Raw genomic sequence first — 13,033 nt, forward strand, 5'->3', positions numbered from 1 at the left:
TGGGTATAGAGCACTTTTTCTTGGAAAATGTATACATGGAAAAATCTGTATGAAAGACACCTATGTATTTCTGAACTGGGTACAAAATATAGAGTTTAGAAACAGTATATAATTGCTCATTTTAAAAATTGGGAATACTCATACTAGCATGAGAATTTTTGATCATTTTTGAAAAAGATTTTTTTTTTACACAGTGTCTTTCATTGGGAAGGGAGAAATGCATGAAAACTCAATTGGTAATAACAGTTGATTTACAAATCTGAATAACCCTAAGTCTCCCGATAAAAACGGTACCTCACTTGTGTGGGTCGGCCTTGTGCCTGCGACAGGAAACGGCGCACAATGCAACGTGGTCACACCTCAATTTTGCAGTTAAAAATTGACCCTTTTATGGCAAAGTGCCTACCTGTAGTTTTTGCACCCTAGCTCTGCCGGCACCTAGGGAAACCTAGCAAACCTATACATTTTTGAAAACTAGACACCCAGGGGAATTCAGGATGGGGTGACTCGACTGCCTACCACCAGGTTCTGTTACCCAGAATCCCTTGCAAATCTAAGAAATTGACAAAAAAACGCATTTTCCTCACATTTCTGTGGTGGAAAGTTCTGGAATCTGCGTGGATCAACAAATTTCCACCCACCCAGCGTTCCCCCGGGTCTCCCGAAAAAAATGCTACCTCACTTGCCTGGGTATGCCTAGTGTCTTCGACAGGAAACAGCGCAAAACGCAATGTGGTCGCACCTCAATTTCGCAGTGAAATCGTGCCCTTTTTGGGCAAAGAGACTACCTTTTGTTTTTGAACCCTAGCTCTGCCGGCACCTAGGGAAACCTAGCAAACCTATACATTTGTGAAAACTAGACACCCAGGGAAATTTAGGATGGGGTGACTCGACTGCCTACCACCAGGTTCTGTTACCCAGAATCCCTTGCAAAGCTAAGAAATTGACCAAAAAAAACGCATTTTCCTCACATTTCTGTGGTGGAAAGTTCTGGAATCTGCGTGGATCAACAAATTTCCACCCACCCAGCATTCCCCCGGGTCTCCCCAAAAAAATGCTACCTCACTTGCCTGGGTCTGCCTAGTGCCTGCGACAGGAAACAGCGCAAAACGCAACGTAGTCGCACCTCAATTTCGCAGTGAAATCGTGCCCTTTCTGGACGAAGAGACTACCTTTTGTTTTTGAACCCTAGCTCTGCCAACACCTAGGGAACCCTAGCAAACCTATACATTATTGAAAACTAGACACCCAGGGGAATTCAGGATGGGGTAACTCGACTGCCTACCACCAGGTTCTGTCCCCCAGAATCCCTTGCAAATCTAAACAATTGTGAAAAAAATGCATTTTCCTCACGTTTCTGTGGTGGAAAGTTCCGGAATCTGCGTTCATTAACAAATTTCCCCCAGGTCTCCCGATAAAAAATGGTACCTCACTTGCGTGGGTAGGCATAGTGGCTGCAACACGAAAAGGTCCAAATCGTACGGTGGTGAATTTAAAATACCCTATAGCAAAACTACCTTGATTTTTGGGGGGGGTACCTGGAGGTTTTGACATAGGCGACTTCAACATTGACTCTGTCAAACCCACCAGCTTTTGAAAGTGTGGTCATCTGGGTTTTTGGCCCCGTGCTAGATGGACATCTAGGGAAACCTACCAAACCCACACATTTCTACAAAGTAGACCCCCGGGGGCTTTCAAGGAGCTATGGCCTGCGTGGATCCCCCAACGTTCTCTTACCCAGAATCCCTTGCAAACCTCATTTTTTGCTGAATAAAAAACGTTTTTATCACTCCTTTATGTGTGGGAATGAGTGGCACCACTGGGCTCACACAAATTTCCTCCCGCCCAGTGTCCCCCCAGGTCTCCCGATAAAAATGGTACCTCACTTGCGTGGGTGGCTCAAATACCCGCGACAGGCAAGGGCCCCAAACCTAAGGAGGCGACATCAAAATAACCTATCACTAACCACCCTGGTTTTGCTAGGGGGTTCCCCTGAGTTTTTGGCCCGGGGCTCGGCTGCCATGTAGGGAAACCTACCTAACCCACACATTTATGGAAACTAGACACCCGGGGGAGTCCAGCGAGGTATGGCATGCATGGGTCCCCCAAGGTTTGCCTACCCAGAATTCCCTGCAAACCTTAAAATTAGGTTAAAAAAACACTTTTTCATACATTTTTGCGTGGGATCTCCGTGCCGGCACAAATGTTCTACAGCCCAGTGTTCCCCTTGTTCTTCCGAGTAAAATGATACCTCACTTGTGTGGGTGCCCCAAAGTAGAACAGGCTAAAAATGAATTTCTAAAAATTGTAGTGTTTGGGATTCACAAATTAAGCACCTCACCTTAATCACAGGCCTTTGGCCCACCCACACAAATGAGGTATCATTTTACTTGGGAGAACAAGGGTAACGCGGGGTGGTAGGTCATTTATGCCGGCACGGAGATCCCACGCAAACAAGTTTGGAAAAGTGATTTTTTTACCTAAATTTAAGGTTTGCAAGGAATTCTGGGTAGGAAAACATTGGGGGACCCACGCATGCCATACCTCCCTGGACTCCCCCGGGTGTCTAGTTTTCAGAACTGTTTGGGTTTGGTAGTTTCACAAGTTTTCCGCCGAGCCCCGGGCCAATAACTCAGGTGCCCCCCCAAAAAAAGAAGGTAGTTTTGCTATAGGTTATTTTAAATTCTCCACCGTACGATTTGGGCCTTTTCCTGTTGCAGCCACTATGCCTACCCACGCAAATGAGGTGCCATTTTTTCTGGGGGACCTGGGGGAACGCCGGGTGGGTGGAAATTTGTTGATCCACGCAGATTCCAGAACTTTCCACCACAGAAATGTGAGGAAAATGCAGTTTTTTGTCAATTTTTAAGGTTTACAAGGGATTCTGGGTAACATAACCTGGTGGAAGGCAGTCGTGTCACCCCATCCTGAATTCCCCTGGGTGTCTAGTTTTAAAAAATGTACAGGTTTGCTAGGTTTCCCCATGTGGCAGCTGCGCTAGGGCTCAAAATCCACTGGTAGGCATAGTGCTATAAACAAATCCGTGCCTAGTCGGCTTTCTGCCGCCCTGGGGGGAAGATTTCGGGGCTGGGGTTGCCCCAATATGCCCCCAAGGGGGGCAGAAACATTGTGGCTATATTTTTTGGGGGGAGGGAGCATTGGTATGCCCATTCTGGGCAGCTCCCACCCCCACACATAAAAAAGCCAGCGTAATCGTTGGCGTCAAGTGGGCTTTTTGCCCCCTCGGGGGGGCAGATTCGGGGCTACTGCCCCCATCCTCCCTCCAGGGGGTATAAAGGCTGTCATTGTTGCGGGTGGGGGGTGGGGGCATTGGCATGCCCATTTTGGGCAGCTTCCAAACTTAGACAAATGTGCCCAAAAATCCCATGTGTCTGGTGGGTTTTTTGCCCCCCCCAGGGGGGGGCAGATTGGGGCTACTGCCCCATCTGTCCCCAGGAGGGGCAGGAAGGCTGTAATTTTAGCGGGAGAGGGGGTGGGCATGGGCATGCCAGTTTTGGGCAGCCCCACCCTATTTCAAATTTGCCCCCCCAAAAAATCCCTGGCATCTAGTGGGCTTTTTGCCCCCCCGGCAGGGCAGATTGGGGGGTAACGCCCCCATCTACCCCCAGGGGGGTCAGAAAGTCCACTAGATGCCAGGGAATTTTTGGGGCAAATTTTGATTAGGGTGGGGTCTGCCCAAGACGGGCATGCCAATGCCCCCACCCTAATAAAAATTTGCCTAAAAAATTCCCTGGTGTCTAGTGGACTTTTTGCCCCCCCAGGGGGGCATATTGGAGGCTACTGCCCCATCAGCCCCTAGGGGGGCAGGAAGGCTGTTATTTTTGTGGGGGAGGGGGTGGGGGCATAGGCATGACCGTTTTGGGAAGCCCATCCAAATTCAAATTTGCCCGCAAAATAATCCCTGGCGTCTAGTGGGCTTTTTGCCCCCCCCGGCGGGGCAGATTGGGAGGTAATGCCCCCATCTACCCCCAGGGGGGTCAGAAATGTCACTAGACGCCAGGGAGTTTTTGGGGCAAATTTTGATTAGGGTGGGGTCTGCCCAATACGGGCATGCCAATGCCCCCACCCTAATAAAAATTTGTCTAAAAAAATACCTGGTGTCTAGTGGGCTTTTTGCCCCCCCAGGGATGGCAGATTGGAAGCTACTGCCCCATCAGCTCCCAGGGGGGGCAGGAAGGCTGTTATTTTTGTGGGGCAGGGGGTGGGGGCATAGGCATGCTTGTTTTGGGCAGCTCATCCAAATTCAAATTTGTCCGCAAAAAAATCCCTGGCGTCTAGTGGGCTTTTTGCCCCCCCGGGGGGGCAAATTGGGGGCTACTGCCCCCATCTGTCCCTCAGGGGGGGGGCAGAAAGTCTGTAATGGTGGCGGGGGTGGGGGTATTGGCGTGCCCGTTTTGGGCAGCCTCCATCCTATAAAATAAGTGCACACAAAAAATCCCTGGTGCATAGTGGGCTTTCTGCCCCCCGGGGGGGCAGATTGGGGGCTACTGCCCCCATATGTCCCCCAGGGGGGGCAGAAAGTCTGTAATGGTGGTGGGGGGGTGGGGGCATTGGCATGCCAGTTTTGGGCAGCCCCCACCCTAAAAAACAAGTGCACAAAATAAAATCCCTGGTGGATAGTGGGCTTTCAGCCCTCCCGGGGGGGCAATTTGGGGGCTACTGCTCCCATTTACCCCCCGGGGGGGCAGAAAGGCTGTAATGGTGCCAGGGGGGTGGGGGCATTGGCGCGCCCATTTCAGGCAGCCCCCACCCTAAAAAAGTGCCACCAAAAGTATTCCCTGGTGTATAGTGGCCTTTCTGCCCCCCGAGGGGGCAGATTGGGGGCTATTGCCCCATCTTCCCCTCGGGGGGGCAGAAAGACTAAATACTATAAATGTATTTATGGGGGGAGTGAAGGCCCTTGCCCAAGGGGCCGCTCCCCCCTCCCTGGTGTCTAGTGGGTGGATCCCTGCTTGGGGATCGCCGTCCTGGTCCACTCGGGAGGGGTACCATTGGAAAGGGGAGATTCTCCCCTTTCCAATGATACCTCTCCCGTCTTTCTACGTGCTCAGGGGGCTGAGATAGCCCACTGAGCATGTAGAAAGTGAAACTGAAATGAGCCTAAAGGCTCATTTTCGTTTCCGTTTGTGTTCAATGACGACAGCGCGACGTGCGCGCTGATCGTCATTGAACAGAAACCAGGGAGGGGGCCTCGGGAGCTGGGGAAGCTCTTCCCCAGCTCCCAAGGTCAGAGGGGTGAAAAGGAAATCCCTCTGCTGTCTGCAGCAGAGGTATTTCATGCCCCTGGCCTCATGACGGAATGGTTCCGTCATCAGCACAGGAGCACCGATGCTCATGACGGAACCATTCCGTCATGACCATGGAAGGGGTTAATAACGGTGGATGAGAGCTCAACAAACCAACTCCGCCATCTTGACTGCTCAGGCCATGACCCCAGGTTCTGTGTTTTATAACTGTTAATGTGGAGTCTCGAAACACCAGATCACTTATGATAATGCATCATGGTATCCCCTCAGGGTATCACCCAGCCACACTGGAAGTGATTGCTTTAGTGTTTTAAATACTTACATAGGCCTTACATGAAGCATTCTACTAATCTTGAGAAGGCTGCTTTGACACAAATAGTTATTGCTTTCAAAGGAAATTTGACACCACTAAAAGTTTTAACGTGTTCTAATTAAGTACCTACTGTTTAATAAATGTATCCATATATAGGTAGTGACTTAGGGCCAGATGTGTCAAAGGGTTTTGCCCATTCTGTGTCTATGGGGAATTGTGTTGATATATATGGCCCTTAGCAACATATTTAATAATCCAGGGACTTACTTACAAGTCCATTGAGCTGCCAGTGCATCACTTTTTTTGACGCACGGGTGGCGCAATGGGATTTACTATATTTGCAAGGCCAAGTAAAGTCACCCTGCATCACTTTTCATGGCCTTGTAAATAATAATAACTTTCCCGCATATCTCTGCGTGAAAGGGGCATTCGATGGCTATTGTTATGAGTGTTTCCACACAACATCCACTTTCCCACATATACAAACTTTTGTAAAACTTGGAATGCGTTAGCATCCTACACGTCCCTAGGGGAGGAATAGGGATAGCTCAAAAAAGTGAAATACTTTTATTTCTAATCGTTTTACATCTTTCTATGTGTGCTGCCTTTTGCAGCACGCATAGAAAGAGGAAAATGCCATTAATTATTGTTTTTGTGTAGGACAGTGTACCTTCCTGCACAAAAATAATCATCCCAGCAGCGCAGACACCCATGCAAAATGACGCAAGGGTGCCAGCCCTGGCACACGGTAGGCAACTATGTGCCAGCGCAGGGGAAAGCACAGGGATGCCTTGTTGTTAATACAATGCATCCTTGTGCTTTGAAAATGACGCAGCACAGCATAGCTAAATGGCTTGCAGTGCCAGACTGCGTCATATTTTTGTAGATGTGGCTGCCAATGTTTTGGTTAAATCGCTGTTGAGCAAAACGAAGGTGTTAGGCTAACTAACTGCTTTGATCAAGGCCTCATTATATTTAGTATACTAGCTGCAATATTATTTCCCACTGTTCTTTTGATCAACATTTTCTCAGGGTCCCCATGCAAGAAAAAAAAATCATTAGAAATGTTTCCCAGATGAAAGATATAAATAAAAATTCAAGCAAAATGAGAGTACCTGCATCCTGCTCAGGAGAGGAACAGCCTGCTCTATACCCAGGACCCTTTTGCCCCCATTTCTGGATGGAATACTAAACAAACCACAAAAGAGCCATTCACAGTTATCTTACAGATTTCACTGCGTGTACTTCAATGACCCTTTCATGCGTCAGAACCCCCCCCCGCATACATTATACCTGGCGTAGGTATAATGTAGCGCAGGGATTTACAAAGTGACGCATCTACCTAGATGGGGCACTTTGTAAATATGGTGCAACAAGGCACATTTTTTACGCTGCTGGTGCGTCACAAAAAGTGACGCACCAAAGTGACGCACCGGCGGCGTAAAAGTGACGCACAGCCGTGGAGTTTAGACAGTGTTCATCATTTACTAGCAGTTATTGTATAGATACATCATTGAAGGTGCTGGTTTGGAAAAACGAGGAGATGGCCAACGCAGCAATGCAACGTCTGACAATGCAAAGTAAAACATGCAATATCTGACCTGCCCTTGAGGGCAAGATGGGAGCTCATTCAAATATGGTATCTAAGCTTTGACTAGCAAGCATTGCTGGTACCGTGTTATTAAAAGCACAGCAATTCTATCAAACAGCGTTAATAAAGGCATTGCAGCATGAATGAAAACGTGTTACTGTCTCTTATGGGAAGTATAGTAAACAGGTTTAGAGGTCTTGGTTGTGGCCTGGCAAAATGATAACAGGAGAATGAAGACATTCCAAAACTGGCCCTTTAAAACATGAATGCATCTCTGCTAAGAAGTGTTGTTAGCGTCCCTACTGGTCATCAGTGTATTTTATACCTGTTCAAAAATGTAAAGGTGTAGCAGTTGGAAACAATATAATCATGCAAACCATTGCCTCGCTACCTGAGACTACTGCCAAGCGATGTAAATATACATCTTGTGTCATGTGTACAGCGATTGTCAGCCTGTGTTTAAATACTTCCAAATGTTTTCTGAACCTATTATTTCCTTAGGATATATAAGGTGGAGCCACATCACTTACACATTCATTTCTCACATTGAGCCATAGGAGTGATCAACAGTTCTTGTTTTTACTGGATTCCCTTAAAAAATAAATCAGTTCATTTAACTGCTCTGTTTCACCAGAGGTTCTGCTGGGTTCAAATGTCATTCAGGGTGGAGGAGAAAACTCAACATGGACTGTTCCAGCCCTCACAGGTCTTCTTGTAGCTGCAGCCCTGCACAACCATAATGTCCACATGTGCAGAAAGTAGGTGATTCCTCTGTAGTACAGAGCCCTAACTCCTAAATTGGTGTGGGGGGTGAAGAGCATTTTTCCTGAACAATTTATTAACAGACACACTTTCTGTAAAGTGGCTTGTTGAGAATGTTGGCAAAGTTTGCATGGTTTTCAAATTGGCAGTGGTAGTACTTATTGGGAAGGTAGTACTTATTGGGAAGGAAACACAGCATGTGTTTTAAAATGAGATATCCTAAAATCGTAAAACATGAGCTCTATGAATAACAGAATAGAATGATCAGATTGTGAGCAAATGCTTATACAGTGTAGCTTTGATGGAATGGCATGGCTTACCTTGAAATATAGACCTTCAAATATCTGATGATGACATATTCAACATGTCAGAACGATTAAATATATCAGCTATTCTGCACCCTCCCCCCACCAACTCCAGCATGGGCGACAAATTGATCTGCAGCTTCGTATTGTATGGCCCCATTACAACAATATTTTTCTGTGACATTTGTAGTACTCTTCGTTTACTTCTGAATTCCATGGGAAAGCCAACCCAACCAAGACTAAAACAAGAATTTTAGCTGGCTTACTCTTTAAATTCAGGAGTAAGACAGAGAACTACAAACATCGTTTATTCATACTCAAAGATTCCGACCCTGTCTTTGGTAAAAGGAGGGAGATACGATTTTTTGATTAGTATTATTAATATGAACAGTTTGCAGTTGAAACGATAGTGCTGAGATATATAGAACTGCATTTTCCTGCCCTGTAACAAACTAGGCCTCTAATTCATCTTGTATTAGTGTGTGGCTGCTTCTTAATGTTCATTGTGTGTTTATATTTCTCATTGACTCCACACACAGTGAATGTACACTGTTGCTTTTTGTTGACATGCTCTCGATACTTTACAAGTTTCTTTCAGCTCACGTTTTGTAATCTATTCATTTTGAGTCCTTTCATTATTCATGTAACCAGGTTTGTGATGCTGATGACATTACTTCAAATGGTTCATATTTAGTATTCAAGTAGTCGGATAGTGCTCGGATGGTGGTATTATATGACATTTCTATAATGCTATGATTAGAACTGTTAGTGTTTTGATACTGACTGCGATTTCCGTTGCATTCTATGGTGAAATTCTCAATAAAAACGACATGGTTTTTTGGGAGACACAGGTTTCTTTTGGGGTTCTTTGTGTCTCTAATAGGGATGCTGTCCAATTTTCTATTGATTTGCTGCACATTCTGCAGTTTTTGCTCATCACTGCATCGGTCTTAAAATGCTAAGAGCCTTTATGGCAATTGATTTTTGAGCTGTATGGCTGACCTAGTAAGACTAACTATATTGTTGCCTTCTGTAGCGCCCATTAATATTTTAATAAACCTTCATGATTTTTAACATTCACTGACCTCAAATCTCATTGAATCAGTTTTATTCACTGACCGTTGTTGAAATGCTGTTTTGAATCTTACCTGACACATTTCCTTTTCCTGACGACAACACCATTCCCAACCATTCAGATTATCAAAGACATTGCACCCACAGCAGCTATGCAATGTTTTTGGTACTAGAAAACAAAAGATATAGATATTGGCAACTCACAGTTTGGTGGTAGATACTACATGTGTTTCAAATTAAAAAAAATATCTTAAACTGTTTCTCCTTCAGGTTCATCAGTTATTCATGGTTCTGACCATAGCGGCAACAATAACCGCCTTCGTAGTGATATTTGTAGAAGCAAATGGATGGAGTTATGTAAGTTCTTCTTTTAAGTTATTCAAATGGTACAGAGGGCTAAAGGGAAGGCTTGAAAATTGCTTTATATTTACTAATAGCATGCTGAGTAAACATGAACATCAACAGTGATTCCATGTCTTCTAAGAGAGTAAGAGGTTTTTAATGGGCCTCTTAACTTTCCTATAATATATTCCCTTTTTCTTATATTTGAGGAATGCACTGAACACAGTCGATCATCTGCATGTGCTAAATTTTCATGCAGTGAATTTAGAAATCATTTACATGTTTAGTGGGCATATTACAAATATGGCATGGCTCTGGCTCTGACTGACCTGGGTTGTACACTCTTGTCAGGGTAATTTCCTACTTAAGGCCTAATTACGATGTCAGGTGAATCCACATCTGCCCAACACCATTGCGGAATCGGGACCGACCGACCTCTGGTCGGTGGTCCTGACTGCCGTATTAGGAAGCGACCGCACATAGTGCGATCACCCACTCTCAATTCTTTATGCGAGCTTGTGCTGTAGTTGGAAATTGCCAGCAGCAAAAGCCCCCCTAGAGAAATGGGAGTTTTTGTTAACCCTGCACTACTTGGAAGGTATCTCATAGTGCCTGCCACTCAGTGCAGGGATTGACAGGGGAGCACCATATGCCCTCCACCCAGAAGCCGCTGTTGCATGGAGGCCCTGCTCGGGGCCCTCAAAGTTGCTTTCCGACAGGCTTTTCATGTCTGAAAGCCAGACATGAAAAGCCTGTGGGAAACCAAAATCATAATTCCGACTGCAGAAACACCATCCTTATGGGATTACATACCTGTTACTACTGCCCGCCGAGCTCCTATAGCCCTTTGGAAGCAAGACTGCCCAGTTTCAATTCTGACCACTGTATTCAGTCAGTCAGTCATTATACTTTTATTCGACACATGTATCATAAAAAGTACAAACATACAATACGCACATAAATATAAAAAACAATTCATCATTTACAAGGATACACATAAGAATCATGTGGGAATGTTGACTGAAGAAACATTATTTAACAATTTTAACCTAATGATCCAGGCACATGATAAAAACTTTGCAACCCCACAAATAGTAACCATAGAAGAGGTATTGGAGATGAGGATACGTAATGCTGATTTATGATCCCTAACTCCAAGGTTCTTTAATACAGGTTTTAGCCATTTGTTCCTAGGTAGGGTATATGCTTTGCAGGCAAAAAAGAAGTGGCCTAATGATTCTTCAGGATTTGTACAGCCTGGACACTTTATATCCTCTTCCCTCCTTCTACTCCATCTAGACGTAACATTTTTAAGGGGCAATATTCCATGTCTAAATTTCAAATAAAGTGTCCTATCCCGAGGAATCTGGATAAAATCCAAAAACAATTCTAGCTTTGTATTACACTTATGGGTCAAAAAGTTCTCAGTTAAGTGTCCCCAATTTGGGTTCTGTAAAGCCTTGGCCTCGATCCAGTCCCAGTATAGTTTTTTTACCATTTGTTTTGGTGGAGGGGATTGGGAGGCCCATGCATCGCTTAAACCCACGCTAGCTACAAGTTGTTGTAAGACATTTAGCCACTTGATTTTACCTGAAGTGTTTAGTTTTAACATTTCATCCAACACTAAAGCATAGTTAGCTAATTCGGGAGTCCTCCTCAAACGTACCCAATATAGGAGGGGACGAAGCTGAACAATATCCCGAATGGATCTCCTACCCAGATCTGCAAATAAGGGTTTAAGTGGGGTAGAAGTTGGGAGTGAAACCAAGTCCCTCATGAACTTATTCTCAGTTAGGACATGATTATTGGTGTTCTCGATGCCCCATATTTCTGAGCCATAAACCGCTGAGGCTATTGCTTTTCCCTCATAAACTGACAAAGCAGGGGCAATTGGCCTGCTCACTGAGAGACGCTGGTTTTTTAAAATAGTGCCGGAAACTCTTTTAAGGTTTAAAATCATTTTACTTATATGGGGTTCCCATTTCATATTATTGTTAATTCTAACACCGAGGTAGTCAAACTCTTCGACCACCTCAAGGAGAGATCCATTCAAAGTCAGGTGTATATTCCTGTATTTTCTCTTGGCGGTCATAACCATTAGTTTAGTTTTTGTAGTGTTTATTGTAAGTCCCCGTTCCTGACAAAAAACACTAAACTGGTCAAGGAGAGTTTGGAGACCTATGGGGGTTTTTGATAACAGAAGGGTGTCATCAGCAAAGAGGAGCGATGGTGTTTTCTCCCCGGCTATAATGGGGGCATCTGCCGGTATATCTTGCAGATGTTTCACCACCCCATTTATAAAGAGGGAGAACAAAGTGGGGGCCATCACGCACCCCTGCCGTACCCCTCTGTTGACAGGGATACTCTTTGTGAGTTGTCCCTGCGTCCCCCATCGAATCCTAGCATAAGTACCCTCATGAAGTTTGATAATAAATTGTAGCAAATAGGATGGGAAACCCATGTCCAATAAAACGTCCCATAATTTGGCGCGGGGTATTACATCAAATGCAGTTTTTAAGTCTATAAAGGCCAGGTAGAGACTCCCTCTGGCTATTGACACTGTTTTCCAAAAAACTGCACAAAATCTAAAAACTTGGTCGATTGCTCCTACATTACTTCTGAATCCTGCCTGGAAGTGGGACAAGATGTTATCTTCCATAAGCCAGCACTCAATCCGGTTTATAATGACCCTACCAACTACTTTTTGGATGGCATCAATTAAACTAATTGGTCTGTAGTTGGCAGGGTCCTCTCTCTCACCCTTTTTAAAAATAGTGACAACTTCGGCGCCTTTCCACGAGTCAGGTACTTGGTGGCCAGACTGGATAAGATTCATAATATTTACAATCAAATCGGCCCAAACCGTGGGATTATGCAGCAGTAGATCCCCCGGAATTCCATCCGGGCCAGGTGCCTTACCCGGTGTTATTTTATGGATAGCTTCCTGGACCTCACGGGGCGTGAACAACACATCTGTAGTGTTACCATTTAGTTGAACCAAACGGCCAGTATCTAGTGCTTGAAGGGCTGGCACAGCTTCCGGGCTGCCTTCGCCATATAATTTAGAAAAGTGAGAGTGCCATTGGCACTCAGTTATATGGTTTGGGATGGGCTCAGCACCACGTCTGTCAAGAATATTTATCAATTTCCAGAATACAGTGGCGTTTTTCCCATGAGCCGCTTCCTTTAGTGCCTGCCAATGTTCCTCTTCCCAGTCTTTTTTGGCTTTCGCAATGCTAATGCGGTAATCTTGTCTTGCTGTTCTGGCAGCTAGTATATCCTTATTTTTTATGGCCAAGGAGATGGCTTTTCTTTTTTCCCTGCAAGAGACAGTATACCAAGGGTTACCCTTCCTTTGGGTGTGTTTAATCAGTGGACA

General features: G+C 45.2%; 1 protein-coding gene across 1 annotated transcript in view; it reads left to right on the forward strand.

Annotated features, from left to right (window-relative positions):
• The window catches only part of LOC144776444 (putative ferric-chelate reductase 1), a 321,596-nt gene that overhangs the window by 206,396 nt on the left and 102,167 nt on the right, over positions 1-13,033 (forward strand). Inside the window, exon 12 of the mRNA XM_078659268.1 lies at positions 9,583-9,669. Within this exon, the coding sequence (XP_078515394.1) occupies positions 9,583-9,669 (87 nt within the window). The remainder of the gene's footprint in view (positions 1-9,582; positions 9,670-13,033) is intronic.

Source organism: Lissotriton helveticus, chromosome 1_1 (assembly GCF_964261635.1).
Source record: "Lissotriton helveticus chromosome 1_1, aLisHel1.1, whole genome shotgun sequence".
Taxonomy (NCBI): domain Eukaryota; kingdom Metazoa; phylum Chordata; class Amphibia; order Caudata; family Salamandridae; genus Lissotriton; species Lissotriton helveticus.